The 23,271-nt window shown below is 39.6% G+C and overlaps 1 protein-coding gene across 13 annotated transcripts in view; it reads left to right on the top strand.

Annotated features, from left to right (window-relative positions):
• fam184ab (family with sequence similarity 184 member Ab) overlaps positions 1-23,271 on the top strand; it is a 172,494-nt gene that overhangs the window by 45,984 nt on the left and 103,239 nt on the right. For all 13 annotated transcript variants that reach the window (XM_072555907.1, XM_072555902.1, XM_072555910.1 and 10 more), the window contains exons 2-5: positions 653-1,501; positions 5,363-5,498; positions 12,976-13,157; positions 18,927-19,124. In XM_072555907.1, the coding sequence (XP_072412008.1) occupies positions 653-1,501; positions 5,363-5,498; positions 12,976-13,157; positions 18,927-19,124 (1,365 nt within the window). The remainder of the gene's footprint in view (positions 1-652; positions 1,502-5,362; positions 5,499-12,975; positions 13,158-18,926; positions 19,125-23,271) is intronic.

Here is a 23,271-nt window from a genome sequence, read left to right as displayed (position 1 = left end):
ATCACTGGGATGGTGGGATTGTTTTATGAGGAGAGATTGAGGAAGCTAGGCCTATATTCTCTTGAGTTTTGAAGAATGAGAGGCAATATAAATGAAGCTTATGATATTTTTTACAAGGTGTAACAGGGTAGCTGTGGTAGGATGTTTCCTCAGGCTGGCAAGTCTTAGAACCCGGAACACAATCTCACAATAAAGAACAGGCATTTGAGGCTGAGACAAGAATATTCATCACTGAAGTTTGAGAATCTTTGGAACTTTCTGTACCACGAAGTTATGGATTGAACATGCTTAAGGCACAGATGGTTAGATTTCTGCATATCAGTGACATGCAGGGAGAAAGAGCTTAGAGCTACATGCTCAATAATGGCCCTCTAAAATGGCGGCATGCACTCAAGGGGCCAAATTACCTACCCCTCCCAAGTTCCATGTTCCTCTAAGAGAAACTGAAGGAAGTTATAAGTTCAGGGCTAAGATGGTTCTCTGCAAAACAGATCTTTTCTCCTATTCATGAAGGACAGTCGAGGTACAAATGTTACTTACATCACAATATAATATTTCATCTAAGTCCTTACAAAGTAGCAAATCCTCTTGTGAAAACAATTCCATGACTCAATTAACCTTATAAGTATAGTGCGTTTTATTGTTTTTACAGGTGATCTATGCCTTAAATACTAAAAATGATGAACATGAGACTGCTATCCAGGCACTCAAAGAGGCACATGAGGAAGAAATCCAACAAATCTTTGATGAAACAAAAGAGAAGATGCTTCGCTATAAGGATAAAATTGATGAAGAAACAGAACTACGGAAGAGAATTCAGTCTTTGGAAGAATCTCTGGAACAGCATGAACGGATGAAACAGCAAGCACTTGCAGAATTTGAAGCCTATAAGCAGCAGGTAGAAGATGCACGGCTTGCTACAGAGACTCATCAGTTGCAAGATGTTGCGATTATGTCTAGGAATATCCAAGAAATTAAGGAAAACTTTGATGATAAATTACAACACTTTATCCAGTTAGAAACCCAGTTTGGACCGAATAAACAACAAGCCGTGGAAGATCTGCAAGCAACTCACAAGCTCGAGATCCAGAATCTGTTAAGGACACATCAAAATCAATATGAAACTTCAAGTAAACAGCAGGAGAAGTTACAGCAGCTGCTCAAAGATGAGCTAATTGCTGCAAACAATAAAATTCAAGATTTTACACTTGAAAAGCAAAAGCTAATGGTAGAATTTGAAGCTAAATTGACCAAAGCTCAAGCCTTTCATGAGCATGAAATTGAAGCTTTAAAGTCTCAACATGCATCAGAAAATTTGCTTCAGTGGAAACAGAGGGAAACTCAGCTAAAGATGGAATTTCAAATCCAAGAGATTGATTTGAAAAAGGCATTTGATGAGCTGCAGACAGAATTGCAGCTCACTCAGGAGGATGCCAAAGAAATGAGGAACAAATGTGAACAGTTTCAAGAAGCATTAAACAAAGCAGAAAACAATGTACAAGTAAGAATTTATATTAATGATTAGTTTAAGCAGTATTTGCTCTTCACATGTTTTTAACAAAGTACAACCGAAGTTAAGAATGTGTATAATCCTAGCTAATGTCTGAATTAGTCACCATTTGAGAATTGAAGCTAGTTTTGTTTTAGTTTATGCTGATATATCATGAGGAACTTCTATATATAAAACAGAAGTTCTGCCCACATTCAGATATCTTAGATAGTAAAATTAATATTGTGAATCATGGATTGTTTACATAAAGATACATTGAAGTATCTGTTAGATTTCTTCGTAAGGAAATCCTTCCAGAGAGTAAGATATAACTGTTGGATAACTTTTACATGGTGATGCAGTAAAATCTTTGTGAATTGCTTTCAGAGAATCATTAGTTGTTTTTAAAACACTCCCCAGATAGCCCCAATAACTTGTTTAATTAAGTCATTGCACAGTTTAACACCAGTCATTCAGGCCCAAATACCTCAGCTTTAAATGTTCAGGCTGTAATAAGTTGGCTAATTTCACTGGCCTGTGGGCATCTTTCATACCTGGATACTGCCATCCAAAGCATGATTGCAATGTAATGTCTTAGGACATTGCAAGTGGTGGGAAAAGTTATATAGGCCATTTCTTGGGATTTTGCAAAGATGAAACAACTCCAGAGCCATTTTACAATAGTAAACATGATCTCATTGCAGGATTTTCACTCGCATCCCTGATACCCTTCAGCCAAGCATGCAGCCCAGGTTTTCAACGATTGGGGAGAGCTGTTGACTACTTGATGGGCATTTTTATTTGACTCAAATCAAGCTTTTTGTGTGATCTGTTGTGTCAATTTCTTACTCTTTATTTTCACAAAATGAAGAATGAAATTTTGCCTTTGTTATTGTCATTTAAGTGGTCTGTTTGACACTTTATGGGGTTATAAAAACAGTAATTCTATTTCAAAAGATGATTTGTGAGTACTTTTTTAAACAGCCTGCACAAGGCATTACTAAGATTGAGTTCATTTGTTCTGTATGTAGTGTATACTGGATGTTTGTGCATGGAAAGGCAATGCATTAGAATTAGGGGTGTTTGTGATTATGGGTGGTTGCATGAGGTCTACAAGCAGGGATAAGGAATTGATCATTTTGTTCACTCATTCAAGGGTTATGGATATAGCCAGCTAGGCCAGCATTTATTACACATCCACAATTTCCCTCGGTGCAGTTCAGAGTCAGCTACTTTGCTGTGGGTGTGGAATCATATGTAATCTTGACCAGATGAGGATGACAGATTTCTTTCCTTGTGGTTACATGATTGCAATAGGTTAGCCTTTTATTGTTCATAGTCATTGAATTCAAATTTTTCCCTATGCAAGCCCTGATTTGAACCCATATCCCCAGAACAAAAGCCTGGGATTCTACTTTACTCATCTATTGCTATTAATACTATATCACATGGGTTGGCATGAGGAGTAGGTTAGCGATGAGGATTTTAGAAGGTGTAAAATGTCACAAACAAAATTCCAAAATTCGTGAGCTTCAAGGTGAGTTTTCTGACCAGCTTGCCCATATATGTTATCACCTTCCGCCTGACTACTCTCGCGTTCAGTGTTGGCCAGCTCAAGTCTATCCTGCAGCCCCACTCCACAGTAAAGATCAAACAATTTAAGGATGTTTTTTATAACCTGGAGCAGTGAGCTTGGAAATTTTTCAACTTGAGCTAGCCACCTCTGTAGAGAATAACCGGGCTCTCCATGTTTCTTTATCTTCAACCTGCATCGGACTATTAACACGGAACAAAGGTGTATTAGTGTTTCACGAGATTTAATCCTTGAAGGCAGTGGGAAGGCTGGATGTGACAGATACATCTTTAACTAGATTTTGAACAGCATTTGGACTAAAAATTTGGCAAAGGTGAAGAAGGTAGCCACCCATTGTCTTTTAATCTGGGAAACAGTGTAATGCTCTGCCATTCAATTTGATCCTCCAACTTAAAGCCATACTCTGTCACTCTCCCTATACTTCTTGACATCTTTAAGCTTAGAAATCTTAAATACAGTATGTGTGTGACTCTGCCACTATAGCCTTCTGAAGTAGAGAATTACATGCATACACCACTCCCTGAGTAAGTAAATTTCTCCTCAGTTCAGTTTCAAACTGCCTACCATATATCCTGAGACAGGGCCCCATGTCTTGGAATTCCTGGTTAGGGAAAACATCATCCCTGCATCCAGTCTGTCCTGACTGTCGGAACTTCATATGTTTCAATGAGATCATCTCTCATTCCTGCAGACTATAGTGAAATTACCCAGGGTCTCTTCGTACAATAAATCTAGCATCCCAAAAATCAGTCAGTTGAAACGTCCCTGTAGTCCCTTTATGGCAGTACCTTTTCTCTGATAAGGAGGCCAAAACTGCACACAATACTTCAGACATGATCTTATCAATGCCCTATAATGTTGCGGTAAGACTTTCTTGGTCCAGTATTAAAATCTTTTTTGCAGTGAAGGCCTACATATCCTTTGCCTCCCTTATGGCTTGCTGCACCTGCATGTGCACTTTCAGTAAACAGCAATGTTCTCTGCCATTCTGGTGTTCTATGCAAGCTGATCAAGCTTGGCAAATAGATGGTGGTGTAGTTAGAGAAGCTGCTGCCATGCATGGGCTTTGGAGCCCTGCGCAGCCATTAAAAAAAATCATTTTAAAAAAATCACTATTTAACTAATATTCTGCTGTTCTGTTTTCCTACCAAATGGACATTCTCACACTTGGTAATAACATTATACTGCACATATCATGCATTTTCCACTCACTCAACTTGTCTAAACTTCCCTGAATCTTTATATCCTGGAATGAGCTGCCAGAGGAAGTTGTGTAGGCTGGTATAATTGCAACATTTAAAAGATACCTGGTTGGGTCTATGAATAGGAAGGGTTTAGAGGGATCTGGCCAAATGCTGGCAAATGGGACGAGATTAACTTAGGGTATCTGGTCATCATGGACAAGTTGGACCGAAGAGCCTGTTTCCATGCTGTGCAGCTCTATGACTCTTGACCTATCCTCCCTGCCACTTTCAATACCATCTAGTTTTGCATCATCAGCAAACATGGAATTATCGCACTCCATTCCCTCATCACAATCATGATATATGTTGTGAACAGCTGGAGCTCAAACACTGTTTCCTATGATGCTCCACTCCAAAAACCACCCATTTATTCCTACTGTCTTTCCTGTCTGCTAACTAGTTTTCAAACCTTGCCAGTATATTATCACCAATTCCAAGTGCTTTGATTTTGTGCACTAGCCTCGTGCATGTCAATTTATAAAAAGTTGTGGCATAATGGTAATGCTGTTGGACTAGTAATCCAGAGCTCAGACAAATGCTCTGGGGATAGGAGTTCAAATCTCACCATTGCAGCTGGGGGGAGTTTTAAATTATTGAATTAATTAAAAAGAAAGTAAAGGAATGTAAAACTAGTTTCGGTAATGGTGTCGAGGATGGTTCACAGGTGCCCTTTAAGGTGAGAAATCTACAATCCTTATCTGTTCTGACCAACATGTGACTCCAGACTTCCAGCTGTGTGCTTGACACTCTTAATTGCCCTCTGAAATGGCTTAACAAGGAATTTAGTTCAAGGGAATTTAGGGTGAGTCTCAAATGCTGGCTTCACTGGCAATAATCACTTCCCATGAAAGAATAAAGAAAAAAAGTATAGGTAGCATTGGAATTATTTATGATTGTCATAGGTTTGTGAGTGGCATGAGACTGGTAAAACTAAGGATCTCTGTTTTAAACTTTTTTTGCTGAAAGTACATTGAGTTGAGAGTCCAGTTGTAGCTCATGGCCTTTTCTTTACCAATTTGGTGACTCTTCTTTCAGATGCTTCAGCAACAGCTGGAAGAGAATCAACAGAAAGCTGATGGTACTCTTGCAAAACAACAGCAGTTAGAAGATGAACTGCTTGCTTGTAAGCATCACATTCAACAGCAGTCCACAGAATTGCTGCTTAAAACAAGTATGTCCACTTTGTTTAAAACACATTTATTTAAAAAGTTTACTTCCACTACTTGATTCACTCTTTTCCTCAGTTTTACAGATTTTTTTAAAAACTGTGAAATGTAACTTTTAAATAAATTAATCTAGGGTATAAAGAATGTTTAGATAATGAGGAAGAAAAGAGCATCAGTTGATTATTTTCTTAAGGTATGTATATTACATTTTCATATTTTTTGAAGTTGGAATTTAGAACTCCAGAGGTGTATAACTGTTGAATGTGACAACATGCTTATCCATCTTTTATTGAATGCTGTCCAATTACTAAACACACAGATTTAAATTTCCAACTGTTAGCAATTTTACTTCCTATTATCAGGATTTCTGAGAGGAAATTTGTATTGGTCTTCCAGCACCAGGAGGCTGCCTTTTTATCTGTATGGCATAGGTTTATGTCTTAAATGGGTGACCCCTTATTTTTTAAGAAGAGACCTCTAGTTCTGGACTCTCACATAAGAGGTAATACCCGTTTCACATCCACTCTGTCAAGTCCCATTAGGACCTTGTATGTTTCAATTAAGTCACTTCTTATGGTTCAAAAGCATACCTAGTCTCAAAGATAAGTCATGCATCCAACGCCTTATCTTCACCATGGCTATCCAATCCCTCTACACCTCCATTCGCCATGACCAGGGCCTCCAAGCCCTCCGTTTTTTCCTCTCCAGATGCCCCCAACAGTACCCTTCTACTGACGCTCTCATTCGTTTGGCCGAACTGGTCCTCACCCTTAACAATTTCTCCTTTGAATCCTCCCACTTCCTCCAGACCAAAGGCGTAGCCATGGGCACACGTATGGGCCCCAGCTATGCCTGTCTCTTTGTTGGCTATGTAGAACAGTTGATCTTCTGTAATTACACCGGCACCACTCCCCACCTCTTCCTCCACTACATTGATGACTGCATTGGCGCCACCTCGTGCTCCCGCGAGGAGGTTGAGTAATTCATCAACTTCACCAACACATTCTACCCTGACCTTAAATTTACCTGGACCATCTCTGACACCTCGCTCCCCTTCCTGGACCTCTCCATCTCCATTAGTGATGACCGACTTGACACTGACATTTTTTACAAACCCACCGACTCCCATAGCTACCTGGATTACACCTCTTCCCACCCTATCTCTTGCAAAAATGCCATCCCGTATTCCCAATTTCTCCGCCTCTGCAGTATCTACTCCCAGGAGGACCAGTTCCACCATAGAACACACCAGATGGCCTCCTTCTTTAGAGACCGCAATTTCCCTTCCCACGTGGTTAAAGATGCCCTCCAACGCATCTCGTCCACATCCCGAACCTCCGCCCTCAGACCCCACCCCTCCAACCGTAACAAGGACAGAACGGCCTTGGTGCTCACCTTCCACCCTACAAACCTTCGCATAAACCAAATCATCCGCCGACATTTCCGCCACCTCCAAACAGACCCCACCGACAGGGATATATTTCCCTCCCCACCCCTTTCCGCCTTCCGCAAAGACCGTTCCCTCCGTGACTACCTGGTCAGGTCCACACCCCCCTATGACCCACCCTCCCATTCTGGCACTTTCCCCTGCCACCGCAGGAACTGTAAAACCTGTGCCCACACCTCCTCCCTCACCTCTATCCAAGTCCCTAAAGGAGCCTTCCACATCCATCAAAGTTTTACCTGCACAACCACTAATATCATTTATTGTATCCGTTGCTCCCGATGTGGTCTCCTCTACATTGGGGAGACTGGGCGCCTCCTAGCAGAGCGCTTTAGGGAACATCTCCAGGACACCCGCACCAATCAACCAAACCGCCCCGTAGTCCAACATTTCAACTCCCCCTCCCACTCTGCCGAGGACATGGAGGTCCTGGGCCTCCTTCACCGCCGCTCCCTCACCACCAGACGCCTGGAGGAAGAACGCCTCATCTTCCGCCTCGGAACACTTCAACCCCAGGGCATCAATGTGGACTTCAACAGCTTCCTCATTTCCCCTTCCCCCACCTCATCCTAGTTTCAAACTTCCAGATCAGCACTGTCTCCTTGACTTGTCCGGACTTGTCCGACCTGCCTATCTTCTTTTCCACCTATTCACTCCACCCTCTCCTCCTTGACCTATCACCTTCATCTCCTCCCCCACTCACCCATTGTATTCTATGCTACTTTCTCCCCACCCCCACCCTCTTCTAGCTTATCTCTCCATGCTTCAGGCTCACTGCCTTTATTCCTGATGAAGGGCTTTTGCCCGAAACGTCGATTTCGCTGCTCGTTGGATGCTGCCTGAACTGCTGTGCTCTTCCAGCACCACTAATCCAGTATTTGGTTTTCAGCATTGTTTTTATATTCCTAATATTAGTCTAGTAGACCTTTGAACTGCATCTAACACATTTATATTCTACTATAATACTCTGTATAGTGCACGTGATTTGGTTTCATCTATGTTATTGAAGCATAATGAATGGCCTTGACAAAATGGACATAGAGGTAAATGTTTCCTGTTGAAGAGAGGTTGAGTAGGTTAGGTTTACTTTCATTAGAAAAAGGAGATTGAGGGGGGACCTGATTGAGGTCTACAAAATCGTGAAGGGTATAGACAGGGTAGATAGAGATAAGCTTTTTTCCAGGGTGAAAGATTCAAGGACGAGAAGTCACTCTTTCAAGGTGAGAGGTGAAAAGTTTTAGGGGGATACATGTGGCCAGTTCTTTACACAGAGGGTGGTGGGTGTCTGGAACGTGTTGCCAGCAGAGATAGTAGAGGCAGGCATGGTAGATTCATTTAAGATGCGTCTGGACAGATGCATGAGTAGGTGGGGAGCAGAGGGACATAGATGCTTAGGAATTGAGCGACAGGTTTAGACAGTAGATTTGGATTGGCTCGGGTTTGCAGGGCTGAAGGGCCTGTTCCTGGGCTGTAAATTTTCTTTGTTCTTGTTCTTTGTTCTATTCAGAAGAGGGTTTTTTTTAAATGTTCTCTGACTTTGCCTCAGAAAGCAGTGGGAGTTAGATTATCAAATTTTTATTAAGGCAGAGGCAGATGATTTGTTGTTAGGCATGGAATCAAAGATTATCAGGAGTAGAGAGGAATGTAGAATTCAAAACACAAGCCTTAATTCTATTGAATAGTGGAGCAGGCTCTACTTATTTCTTCTACTGTTTTATATGCTTGTAAACCTTGTTACTTCAATTCCTTTTGCAATAAACAATAACATTTTATTAGCTTTCCTAATTACTTACTGAACCTTCATGCTCACCTTTTATGACACATACACCATGAAATCCAGATCTCTGTATCTCAGAGCTCTGCAATCTCACTGTTTAGATAATGGGCAACTTCACACTTACCACATTGTGTTCTAGTAGCCAGATCTTTATCTACATAGCTTATGTTTATCTCTTTGTGACCAATTTATGCCAACCTCACAGCCTATCATCAGTCAGTTTAACACTCATGCATTTAGTCTCTTCATCCAATTTGTTTATGTACATTATTAAAAAAATTTGAGTCACCAGCACTAATCCTTGTAGCACCACTCATCACTCAAACAGAAAATCACACCCATATATGCTCTCTGTTTTTCGTAAGGTTTTTTCCCCACACCATATTAACCTAAGTATATTCACTCTGCATGTCTTGCAAATAAGCGATGAAATAATTGCAAGTGAAATGGAGCTGGCATGTGCAAACACATGCAATATGTTTTTGCCCCTTCAACATATTAATGTCCAGCAGATGTGGATCCGCCACATTCACTATTTAAACTTACACTGACTCTCTTCTAATTAAAACTAACACACAATTATCTTGCTGGGCACTTTTTAAAAAAAGTTCCAACATTAAGCCCATCAGTCTTGTCAGACTGCAGCTGCACCAATTCCTGGTGATTGCAATTTTCTTCTTCTTCCCTCCCTTCCATTTCTTGATTTGCACCTATATCTGAGATGTTACATACATTCTTCATGGTGAAGACTGCAGGATGAGATAATGGCACTTCAATGGTGAAAGCTTTAATGGCCTAGTAATCCAGAGATGCAAGCTGATGTGGGTTCAAATCTTACCATGACATTTGGGAGGAGGGGGGAATTAAATATTTAGGATAGCGGAGGGAGTGCCAGTCAAATGGGCTGCCTTATCCTTGATGGTGTTGAGCTCCTCTGGTGTTGTTCGACCTGCACTCTTCCAGGAAAGTGAGGAGTACTCCATCATGCTCCTGCCTTGAGCCTTGCAGGCTGTGGACGCTCAGATGGGTTGCTCACCACTGAATTCCTAGTCTGTGAACTGTTCTTGTAGTCACTCTGTTTATATGGCTGATTAATTTACTTTTCTGGAAAAGAAGTGTTTTATTTCTGTAAAGCAGGGCAGGCTGTTTATTAATTAATGTAACTTTCAGGACACACAAGTATGCTACACTGAAAACCAACTGATAAACTAGCAATAGTCGGGAACAGACATTGAGTATATTTCAATTGAACGCTACCTTATCTCAAATCAAAAGATGTTTAATAATTGATCATTTTGTTTAACTGTTATTGAACTCAAAAATGGGATATTAACTGCTGGTTTGATTTCAAAGCAAGCAAATATTTGAGGTTATTGAACCTGAGCAATATCAGACTTCCAGAATAGGGGCCCTATTAGTAAGATAGTTTACCCTTCAGCAATGACTATAACAGAGAACCATGGAAAAATCCTAATGCAGCTGCCTGTATGAGAAACCTCTGATGGGCAGTTACCTGGTGTCTAGAACCCTCAAGAAAAATCACCAAATTTGAGTTGCTATCAGAAGTGTTTGGAAGAGCTTTGACTTCGCTACCTTTACAATTGACCAGGAAAGATTAGAGATATTAAAATCTGCTCTGAGTTCATTCTCATATCCACTTGATACCTATGGTCACTGTCCACGTGGCATCCTACCCCTTTCACCCACTTGGTTCCTTATCTCTTTACTTAGCATAAACACTTACCTTTTGTCAGTAGCTGGCAAAGTAGTTTTAAAAACACAAAATATGATTGCTATGGCTGCAAATGGGTATGTGGTTCCACTACTAATCCATTCCGCTGCTACCTGCATTGATTGCTGGTACTGGAATGTGCTACTGGAAGTCTCCTGGCCTTGGATGGTTGACCATAAAATTTCTGTTACTTTTTGTCTGATCCGGATCGTAAATAAGGATTCCACCCAGTTGAGAAGATTTGGGCCAATATGTTCAAGTGGGTTTTTATGCATTTACCTTGTCCTCTAAATTCTCATTTTGAGAGTTGTCATTTCCTTTTTTCTAAAAAAAACACTCTTGGGACAATGATACTTTTATTTTAAAAAAAAGACTGCTTGTTGACCTAATGCCACACTTTATTTTACCCATGCTAGAATGTTTTAGACTGTGCAATCATCATCTTCCTGTGAAGAGGTGGTGTTTAGAACTCACAGATGCTATTGCATTAAGATTAAAGCCATTTATTCAGTAACCCATGCATTTTCTTTTCCCCTCTCTTTGCCCAACTACCACTGGTCCCAAGTCTTTTTTTTGGTTTTTCTGTCTTGCCAGTCCCTCATTTTATCAGAAGTTGCACCCATGCTTTCTTAGCCAACTCTATTACCAAACTTCAACTCAAACTTTTGCCCAAATCCTATCTTATTCTGCATAAACGTACCACCCTTGTACTCACCGGCCTACATTGATTAACCACTTCCCAGCCTTCCACTCCTGTCTATCTCTGCAACCACCAGCGACACAAACACCTAGAATGGTCCATGCTGCTAACTTTGATCTCTAATGCAACAGCCTTTCTTTTGCCATATTATTGACAGTTATGCCTTGAACTGTTTAGGTGTCATGCTCTGCAGCTCTCCTCTTCAACCCCTTTACATCTTCATCTATTTCCTTTCAATATAACTCTCAAAAAACTTTGAACATTTGTTCTCATAACTTTATTTGACTTGCCACATATTTTTATTTAATCAATTTTTTGTAAAGCTTGCTAGAACATTTTTTGATATCGAAATTGCAAAATGAATGTCCATTTTACTTATGGCAATTTAGTTCTTTGTTTTATGTTGTAGATTGTTTGTAGAGAATATGAAGATTTCTTTGAAAAGCCACAAGAGAAAACATATTGGTATATTTTACTTTGTAGCATTGCAAACTGTGAATAGGATTGTGTAGAGCTTCAAAAGGACCTAGATAAGTTGATTGAGTATGTCAATAGTTGTCGGGTAAAGGTCAATGCAGAGATTTGATGTGGTGCCTTTTGGTATGACAACATTGTGAGACAATATAAAATAAAAGGTAAACTCTGAAAGGAATACAGGGCCCGAAGGACCTGGGTATATTGTGCATAAGTCATTAAAGGTAGAGGACAGTTTGAAAAAGAAATTAGTAAAGCATATGCTGTTCAGTATGTTTGATTATGAGAAAAAGAAGGTTTTGTGGAACTTCAATGAGACTAGTTGAAATGTTGCATTCAATTTTAGGTACCATACCTTAGGAAGAATGCAAAGCTCTTGAAGATGCTCAGTAAAGGTTTCTGAGAATGATCCTAGAGTGAAGGATTTCAGTTATGAAAAGATAGATTGAAACTGAGTTTGTTCTCCATGGAGATGAGAGGGCAGAGAGAAGGCCGGATTGAAATATTCAAAATCGCAACAAATCTGGACAGACTATATTGTGAGAAAATGTTCTCACTCATGGAAGGTTCACGAACAAAATGCCACAGATTTAAAATAATTAGTTTTTTAAAAAGCAGAAGTTTTTGTGTCATTATGGTCAGGAGTGCACTGTCTGAGTGTATGTTGGAGATGTGTTCAATTGGGGCGTTCTGAAGGGAATTGCATTATTATTTTATTGATGATTTTACAAGAGAATAGCGTACAGGGGTAATCGGTTGAAGGCAGACACTACATGAGGTGCACTTTGGAGAGCCATTGTATACATTTGGACCAAATGGTCTCCTGTAGTGGAACAATTCTGTGATTCTATTTTATTTTATTATTATTAATTTGATAGAGGAAAGAACAGATATGCTTTGCTTTTCACCACATCTGGATGCTTGAAATTTTACTTAATGGGTAATGAATAATTTTCAAAACATAATTATTGTTATAATGTAGGAAATGCAATAGCTAATTTGCAGACAAACCCAGAAATAACAATGTAATGATGAGCTAATAAATTGTTTTACTAAGAGCATTGAGTAGATCTTTCTTTGTGTTGTTATGCATTCATCAAAGTGGCCAGAAGTGGCCTTAGTTTAAAATCTTGTTTGAAAGATGTCTATTTGGCCATGCAGCACTCCCTCAAGACTGTACTGGAGTTCCAAGGTTGTGTGTTCAAGTCTCTGAAGTGTGACTTCAATTCACAACCTTCTAACATGGGTGAGTGCCACCACTGAGCTATGCATAGATGTCAGGAATATTTCAGTATTGAAACAGTGGGTTAAAGCTACTCAGCAACAAATATAAAACTGCGCCATACTGTGTTTAGGCGAGATTGGAACCCTTCAAGCTACTCAATTGACCCTTGAAGCTACAATCCGGGAACTGGAATCACAGCATTGCAAATTAAAGGAGACGTTATCTCATCTTGAAGAAGAAAAGAACATCTTGCAAGACAACCACCAGACCTTGGATGAGCAACAGAGACAGCAACTACTGACTATTGAGAAGGTTATGTTCATTTATTGTTTGGAATTTTTAATTTCTGTTTACAAATTTCTTGACCAAAAATGAGTGTAGGTCTTTGGAATCAATCACGTAAAGTTCAAATTAATGTTGCTACTTAATCCTATGAAAAACCAAGCATGCTCTCCTATCTATTTTAGTTTAACAGTAAATTAGATACATTTCATTCTGTACCTTCCTCCAAAACATTAATATAAGTTAAATATTTGAGGACCCAGGACTGATGCTTTTGGCATTCCACTTGTAAGGTCTTTCCTTCCTGAAAATGACCCATTAATCCTGACTCTATGTCTTCTGTGTGTTGATCAATCCTCAATCAATGCTATTACCCTCCAGTACTGTTACTTTCTATCTTGTGCAAAACTTTTCATGTGACAGCCTATCAAATGCCTTCTAGAAATCCAAATGCAAGTGCACTTACTGGCTTTCCCTTTATTAACTTTGTTAAATGTTCAAAGAATTCTAACAAATTTATCAAACATGATTCCCTTTCATAAAACGCTCAATTGTGTGAAGCTTTCCTAAAGGTCCTGCTATTTTTTCCTTTATAATGGATTCTCAGATTTTCCCAGTGACAAATATTAGGCTAACTGCCATATAGTTACTTGCTTTCTGCCTCCCTCCCTTCTTGAACAGAGTATCACTTTAGTTGTTGTACAGTTCATATGCAAACCCCCCCCCCCCACCCGATTTGAAAAAGTTATGTTACATTTTTGACTAAGTCCTCCAGTATCTCTGCAGGCACTTTCTTCAAAACCTTTTGATACACATATGAAGTCCGGCCGCCTTGTCTGACCTTAGTTTTTAACATGCTTATGCAACTGTGTCCCTTATGATAGAATTGTTATAAGATCGTTCCTCATTTTTAGCACCTTGCCTAATTGAAATCTTTGGGATGCTTACAGTCTCTTCCATTGTGTAGGTGGGTGCAAAATATTGGTTAAAATTATCTGCCATTTCCCTGTTCCCAATTCTCTAATTGCATTATCCAAGAGTCCTACTCTCCCTTTAGTTTTTTTTAATATACCTGTAGAATCTCTTGCCTATTGTTTTATATTTCTTGCCAATTTACTTTCACCATTTTTCTGCCTTTTTTTAGCATTTTAGTCATCTGCTACTGGTTCCTCAAAAAGTAATTCCCAATCCTTTGGCCTACTGCTAGTTTGCCTTAGTTTTTGATTGGATGCTCTCCTTGAGCACCTTTGTTAACCGTCTTTCTGGCTCCCAGCAACATTGAAATGTCTTGTGCCTTAAGTACTAAGCATCTACAGTTGCAAACTATCACACTATGCATTGATACAGAGAACGGACTTCATTTACACTCTGTTATTCCAAACCCAAAACACTATGGTTGGCTCCCTTTCACAGCTGTTACCTAAGTGACCATTCAATTGAATTCAAGGAGGTGGTTCATTTCCAATGAAAGAACTAGGGGTTGGCCATAGATCCTGACCATTCAAGTGAGACCTTCCACCCATTAGTGAAATGCGTTTCTTTTTGTGTGGGAGAAAACCTTTATAGAATTAGAATCCCTACAGTGTGGAAACAGGCCCTTCGGTCCAACAAGTCCACATTGACCCTCCAAAGAGTAACCCACCCAGACCCATTCCCCTACCCTATATTTACCCCTGACTAATAACCTACACTGTGGGCAATTTAGCATAGCCAATTCATCTAAACTGCGTACCTTTGGATTGTGGGAGGAAACTGGAGCACCTGGAGGAAACCCACACAGACACTGAGAATGTGCAAACTCCACACAGACAGTCACCCAAGACTGGAATCAAACCCGGGTCCCTGGCGCTGTGAGGCAGTAGTGCTAAGCGCTGAGCCTCCATGCTGCCGTATGACTGATACAGACAAAAGTGAATAAAAAGGAAAACATTTATTACGTTTAGCTGAACAAAAGAGGTCTTAGCACAAAAAACCCTGATCAATAGAATTAATTATATTTTCATTGGATTTCTTTTTTTCATTTTCCTTACGGAAGGAGAAGTGTAGAGAGATTATTTTAAGATTACAGGGCAAATGAAAACCATGTCCTAATTCCAAATCTTAAGATTTGATTTTCAGCACCACAGAGACCAATCATTGAAAGTCTTCAATCAAAGGGTTCTTACAAATACATTAAGGTCAAAGGGTAACTAGGGAGAGAATAGGGCCCCTCAAAGATCAGCAAGGTGGCCTTTGTGTGGAGCCGCAGGAAATGGGGAAGATACTAAATGAGTGTTTTGCATCAATATTTACTGTGGAAAAAGACATGGGAAGATATAGAATGTAGGGAAATAGATGATGACATCTTGAAAAATGTCCATATTACAGAGGAGGACGTGCATAAAGACCTGATTAGGTGTACCCTAGACCTCTGTGGGAAGCTAGGGAACTGATTGCTGGGCCTCTTGCTGAGATATTTGTATCATCGATAGTCACAAGTGAGGTGCCAGAAGACTGGAGGTTGGCTAATGTGGTGCCACTGTTTAAGAAGGGTGGTAAGGACAAGCCAGGGAACTATAGACCAGTGAGCCTGACGTCGGAGGTGGGCAAGTTGTAGAGGGAGTCCTGAGGAACAGGATGCACATGGCATTTGGAAAGGTAAGGGCTGATTGGGGATAGTCAGCATAGCTTTGTACGTGGGAAATCATTTCTCACAAACTTGATTGAGTTTTTGAAGAAGTAATAAAGAGGATGAGGACAGACATGATCAAAATGGACTTTAGTAAGGTGTTCAACAAGGTTTTCCATCAGAGACTGGTTAGCAAGGTTAGATCTCGTGAAATTCAGGGAGAACTAACCATTTGGATACCGAACTGGCTCTCAAAGTGAGAAAACAGAGGGTAGTAGTAGAGGGATGTTTTTCAGACTGGAAGCCTGTGACTACTGGAGTGCCACAAGGATTGGTGCTGGGTGCTCTACTTTTTGTCATTTATATAAATGATATGGATATGAACATAGGAGGTATAGTTAGTAAGTTTGCAGATGACACCAAATTTGGAGGTGTAGTGGACTGTGAAGAAGGTACATAGGATTACAATGGGATCTTGATCAGATGGGCCAATGGGCTGAGAAGTAGCAGATGGAGTTTAATTTAAATATATGTGAGGTGCTGCATTTTGGAAAGGCAAATCTTAGCAGGACTTATACACTTAATGGTAAGTCCCTAGAGAGTGTTGCTGAACAAAGAGACCTTGGAGTGCAGGTTCGTAGTTCCTTGAAAGTAGAGTCGCAGGTAGATAGGATAGTGAAGAAGGCATTTGGTATGCTTTCCTTTATTGGTCAGAGTATTGAGTACAGGAGGTGGGAGGTCATGTTGTGGTTGTACAGGATATTTGTTAGGCCACTGTTGGAATATTGCATGCAATTCTAATCTCCTTCCACTCGGAAAGATGTTGTGAAACTTGGAAGGGTTCAGAAAAGATTTACAAGGATGTTGCCAGGGTTGGAGGATTTGAGCTATAGGGAGAGTTTGAATTGGCAGGGACTGTTTTCCCTGGAGCGTTGAGGGCTTAGCGATGACCTTATAGAGGTTTATAAAATCATGAGGGGCACGGATAGGATAAATAAACAAACACTTTTCCCTGGGGTGGGGGAATCCAGAACTAGAATGCATAGGTTTAGGGTGAGGGGAAAGATATAAAAGAGATTTAAGGGGCAACGTTTTCACACAGAGGGTGGTGTGTGTATGGAAAGGGCTGCCAGAAGAAGTGGTGGAGGCTGGTACGATTGCAACATTTAAAGGCATTTGGATGGGTATATGAATAGGAAGGGTTTGGAGGGATATGGGCCGGGTGTTGGAGGTGGGACTAGATTGGATTAGGATATCAGGTTGGCATTGGACTGAATAGTGTGTTTTGGTGCTGTACATCTCTTTCATAACACCTGTTACAGATAGGTAATGGAACTGTTTCATACAGTATCTTATTGCTCAACATCCAATTCAGGGGGGCCCTGACAGGAATAATCAGCACTGTCACAAATGAACTTGGGTCCTTTCAGGGAGTACAGTATTTTACAATGAGCACACAATTTGCTTCTGACTAAAGGAGTGTATGGTGACTTCGTCCCAAATTACTGTCTATCTATTAACTCTGGCTATATGATCTGATTTCTCAGAATTAAATTATTTTCCTTGGCTTCTACATTAGTGATGTAGCCTTTCTAAAATATATTACTTATTCTCCCCTTGGGAAGTTCATCTGAAACACTGCAGTTTTCATGTTTTGGTGATATACCTGTACATCATCACCACCCCTCTTGACTCCTCACCTCTTGCTTAATGAATCTAAAATCTGAGATTGGATGAATAGAAATTTCTTCCAATTAAATATATGGAAAAATGAAGCCATGGTATTTGGACCCCCATTCCAATACTTTCCCCCAAGTACTGACTCCATTCCTGATCATGGTAATAGTTCGAGATGAAATCAGTCCATTTTATCTATTCATTCATGGGATGTGGGTGCTGCTGGATTGGCCAGCATCTATTGCCCATTATTAATTGCCCTTAAGAAGGCAATGATGAGCTGGTTCCTTGAACCACTGAAGTCTTTGGGTGTAGGGACATCCACAGTGCTGTTACGGAAGGGAATTCCGGATTTCAACTGTGCGGCAGTGAAGGAGTGGCAAAGTAATTCCAAGCAAATTTCTGTACTTACGTGGTCAATGGGCTTGCAGGGGAGTTTGCAGTTGATACTGTTCTCATTCATCTGTTATCCTTGTCCTTTATAAATGGTGGCAAGTTTGCAAGGTGGTGTTGGACGAGCCTGGTAGTGTGTCTTGTAGGTGTTATGCCCTGCTGCCACTATGATGACCCACAGGTTTGCAATCTTGGTATATTATTTCACCCCACAATAAGCTTCCAATCGCATATCCACACTAGCCTATTACTAAAGTCATTAGAGTATCTGATTTTGCCCATATCTCAGGACTACTGATACATTTGACTGACAAGAAAGAAAGTATGTCTGGCTAGTCTCCCATATTCTGCATCCTTTAAGTTTGAGGTTGTCCAAAACTGTCTTAACTCACATCAATAACATTTACTTGTAATTCCTGCGCTTGCTAACCTTCATTAGCTTTCAATTGAGTGGGATCAAAGTATTTATTTTGTTTCCATCCAAGGTCCATCCCCTCCATATTTCTGTATCATTCTTCAACTCCAAAATTGTGTGAGCTCCATTTATTTCTGTCGCGTCTTTTGTATCTGGCTGACCATGGGTAACCCTGCCTATGACTGTCTAGGCCATTTGCTCCAAACTTCCCTACCTATATCTAGCTACTTTTCCAATCTCTTTATTTCTTTAAGGCACTTCTTAAAACCTATGCTCTGTACAAACGTTTGGTCATCTGGTCCAGTTGATGTCTTAATTTATAATGCGGCGACATGCCCAGGGATATTTTTATTGAAGGCCTTGTAAAATACTGATTGTTGAAATAATTCTCATTTTGACGAATACTGCAACTTTATTCTGGTCTAATCTAGGCTGGCCTAAACGTATAAAGTTTTGCAGTATTGTTATTTGTGATGTTTCCAGATCTTTACCTTTAATTCTTTTTTCCCTGTACATCACACCTTGAATTCTACAGTTATCTTTCCTATTTCTTAATTGTAGCTAAATATAATACATTGTAATGGTGCCGATGATTGATACTCAAAACCAATGTCCTTTAAGCTAGCCTAACTCTTATAAATTCCTGCTAGGTCTGAAATATATGACCAGTTTTGCAAGGTAATAATGTCTTTTTTTGTAATGGCAGTCCTTAAATGAAGAGAAAGAATCACAGAGGCGATATTATGAAGAGGAGATAGCAAAGCTGCAGCTTAAACTTGAAGAGGAAACTAGATATCTAAGAGAGACTTTCAGATCCAGCATGGAAGAATTATCTCAACTACATCAATCGACATTAGAATCTGCTCAAGACACACATGAAAGAGAAAAGAAAAAGTTGCGCTTGGTTAGTGGAAATTATTTTAATCTACAAATACCTTTTGTGTCTTAATAGTTTCCATTTGGAAATGAGTGATGAGACAGAATTAACAAATGATCTCATAGTAGACATCCTTCAGGCAAAAATGATTGCAGTAAGGTAAAATCCTTGCATTCATTTCAAGGGTGGGAAGGAAATTACAAAGAATTGATCACAATGGGCTGGGAAAAGGTTAAAAGATAAGGTGGCAGTTTAACAGTGACATACATTTAACGTTTTAATTGATTATTCTCAACAAAGAGACATTCCATTGAGAGAGAAAGACTCTGAGGTTAATGCAAAATCTGGTAAGTAAGGCAGTTATGGATGCTGTAAAGTTAATAGAAGAGATGGTTAATGGTAAGCCAGAAGCTTGTTAAAATTTTACAACCAGCCAAGCATGACCTTAACAAAAAGAGAGAGAAATTAGAATGTCTAAGCACCTTAGGTGGAAGAATAAAAACAGCCAGTGAGAGTTATGTGAAATGATATAAAAAGGAGAACTGTTGAATTAAATATAAGAGGATGAAACTGCGGAGTCAATGAGAAAGACAAGAAATGGCAGAGATTTTGAACAATTATTTTCTATCTGTTTTCACATCAAAAAGTGTCTTTGAATAATAGAAAATCCAGAGGAAAGAGTGAAGGATGAAGTTAAAGCAATTGTAAAAACTTAAGAAATAGGAGCTGGAGTACATCATTGATGAATCTGCCCCATCTTTTGGAAAATCTGTTTGTCTCCCCTCTAAATTATTTCAGTGATCTAGCCTTCATGATTATCTGACATTGGGAATCCCAGGCATTCACTTCCTTCTGGAAAATAAATTCTTTCACATTCCAGCTTTAAGTCAGTATCTCCTTATTCTATACTGTGTTCTCTAGGTTGAGATTTCCCCATTAATATCTGCCTTGTCCGAACCCTTCAGAGTTTTGTATGTATCAATAAGATCATCTCCTTCTAAACTCTCATATTAAAAGGTCTGAGTTTTTTAACCATTTTTAAGAAGTCAACCTGTTCATTCCAGCAATCAGCCTAATTAATCACTTTTGAACTGTCTCTACTGCAAGTACATTCTTTCAAATACAGGGATCAAGATGTAGAATTTCTGGTATGGCCTCATCAATATCCTATATTGTTGTAACAAGCCTCCTCTATTTTAACCTCCAATCCACTATCAATAAAGACCAAACAGTACAAGTACCTGGCCAAGTGGTACGATCACTGAGCTCGTAATTCAGAGATCAAAGGCACTGTTCTAGGAGTTTGAATCTCAACCACAAGAGGTGGAATTTGAATTCAATGAAAATTATAACAAAACCATACTCACTCAATCATGCCTTTCTGATAATGTCAAAATGAAACCACCACTATCTCTGGATGTGTCCTGTGCCATTGTCAAGATAAATGCAGAGAAGATGGTAGCACAACTGTATACTGTTAGGAGATAATTGCCTTAGATGCTTTCCACCTGAAGTCTCATCAGATCAAACATAACAAGGAAGCTTTGATTACTGAGTACTTGAATCAATACTACTCCATGTTGAACAGCAATTGTTAGGATGGACTGAGGATGACAAGGGCACGGAAAGTAATGTTTTGCTCGTACCGCTGCTGACTACACCGGTTGAGCACTAAAGAACATTGCTAATAGACTAGGCCTGTGTCAAGTGGTGAGGGAACCAATCAGAAGGAAAAGCATATTTAACCTTCTCTTCACCAATCTGCCTGCCACAGATGCATCTGCCCATGACAGTGTTGGTAAGAGTGACCACCCAAATTTCTTGTGGAGACAAAATCCTATCTTCACATTTAGAATACTCTCCCTTGTGTCATGTTGCACTGTTACCATGTAAATAGGATAGACTTGGAGCAGACCTTGCCAGTCAAGACTAGACATTCAAGATCAATGTTCTTTCTAAGATGCATGGCCACATTAACATATTACCCCCAACACTTTATCAAATATTTCTGGAAATACAAATACAATATATCCACTAGATTCATTTTCCTTGTATCCTCAAAGAACTCTAGCAAATTCATAAAACATGGTTTCCCTTTTACAAAACCATGTTGAGTCTTTTGATTGTGTTAAGCTTTTCTCAACGTGCTGCCATTTCTTCTTCAGTAACGGATTCTAGCATTTCCTATTTTCCATCACTATCACAAGAGAAAATACTCCAGTAAGCTAATGAGATAAAGGCTACCATTTCTCTACAAATGATGGGTTCCGTTCTTGGGTCTTAAAATAAGAGGCTACAGAAATAGAGGATACATTGGTGTAATCTTCCAAAGTTCCTTAGATAATGTCTAAATCCCAATAGATTGGATAATCTCTATTCAGTTAAGGCAGGAGACAAAAAAAATTAGGAAATTATCGACCAGTTAGCTGAATGTCTGTCATTGGGAAATTGCTGGAATCATTATTAACGAAGTAGTTGACGGAGTTTAAAAAAAAGACCGTCAGGCAGAACAAACATGGTATTATGAAAGGGCTATCACAGATTTTCAGAATTGTTACAATACAGAAGGAGGCCATTTTGGCCATCGTGCCTGCAATGATTTTATTACCTAGTGCCAATCTCCTGCCTTTTTCCCACATCCCTGAACACTTGAACCTGCCTTCTCCACATTTCCAGGCAGTGTATTCCATCCTCGGATGCTGCCTGAACTGCTGTGCTCTTCCAGCACCACTAATCCAGAATCTGGTTTCCAGCATCTGCAGTCATTATTTTTATCTAGTGTATTTCATACCTTAACTATGTTCATTTTCCTTTCATGAGTGGGGGCCTCTTCATATCTACAATATCCAGCCAATCATGATTTTGAGAACCTCTAACAATCTTTTCTCAGCCTCCTTATCTCCAGCAAAAATAGTCCCAAATTCTTAAATCTATCCTCAACAAAGGTTTCTTATTCCTGGAACCATTGGCCCTAATAATGAGAGGATTTGAGTGTAGGAGCAGGAATGTCTTGCTGTAGTTGTATAGCACCTTGGTGAGACTGCATCTAGAATATTGTGTAGAGTTTTGGTCTCTTTATCTGAGGATTATCTCCCTATCTTATTCTGACTATGGAGGGAATGCAACAAAGGTTTACCAGACTGATTCTTGGGAAAGCAGGATGGTGTGTTAAACGTTACTGGATCAGTTAGGACTATTGTTGACACCATCATACTTGACTTTTATTTTTCTAATTTTTGATTTGGAACTGAATTCCAGTTGAGAATTGAACATTAAACAGCATCTTATTTTAATAAAAAGTGGAGAGAGCAAAAGGTTGATGTTTGTTATTTACTGCTCTAAGAACACTCGATGAATTGACACTAAGATATTGTTGTACTCTGGGACTGGTAGCTAGTTGTATGGAGAATGGTTCAGTCACGATCCAACCAACTGATCTTTTAATATGTTTTTCTTATATTTATCTCAATTGGCTCAGCCAGCAATTTAAGATTGTTGCCTACACTGACAACAGCAGAGATTATTGTTTGTATTTTTAAGTGCTAATAATGAATTTTTCCATTAATCACCCTATTTGGGCGATATTAAAACTTGGTGACTGTCACATCCAGTGTACGTTCTGAACTCCACTTGACTATGATAGCAGGATCTCAAAGCCTGCAGGGAAGGTGTTCACTTTTGTCCTGAATTCTGTAACTGGCATTGCACCCCATTTGGAATTCTGCAGAGATATTGGAGCAGGGGTTGTATCACTGGGCAAGTAATCCAGAGACCTAGGCTAATGCTTTGGGGATCTGGGTTCAAATGTCACCATGACAGCAGGTGGAAGTTAAATTCAATTAATGACTCATAGCATATATATAAGGTTTGATGAAGAATCATCTCGACTCGATTCGTTAGAATGCCCTCCCACCATGTATGTCTCCAGTTGTTGTTTTCAACTCATGACATAAACCTAGTTTCTATAATAGTGATTGTGAAATTATCAAATATTGTTGTAAATATGTATCTTGTTAATTTGTCCTTTTGGAAATGAAACACATTTTGTTTTCTGGTCTGGCCATGTGACATAGACCCACAGCAATGTGATAGCCACCATCCACATAAGTGACTGAGCAAACCATTCATTCGTAGCCAATTAGGGATGGGTAACAAATATTGGTCTTGCCAGTGA

This window comes from Chiloscyllium punctatum, chromosome 3 (genome assembly GCF_047496795.1).
Source record: "Chiloscyllium punctatum isolate Juve2018m chromosome 3, sChiPun1.3, whole genome shotgun sequence".
NCBI lineage: Eukaryota > Metazoa > Chordata > Chondrichthyes > Orectolobiformes > Hemiscylliidae > Chiloscyllium > Chiloscyllium punctatum.
Note: the sequence above shows the minus strand (reverse complement) of the source record. Positions and strands in the feature narration are given on the sequence as shown.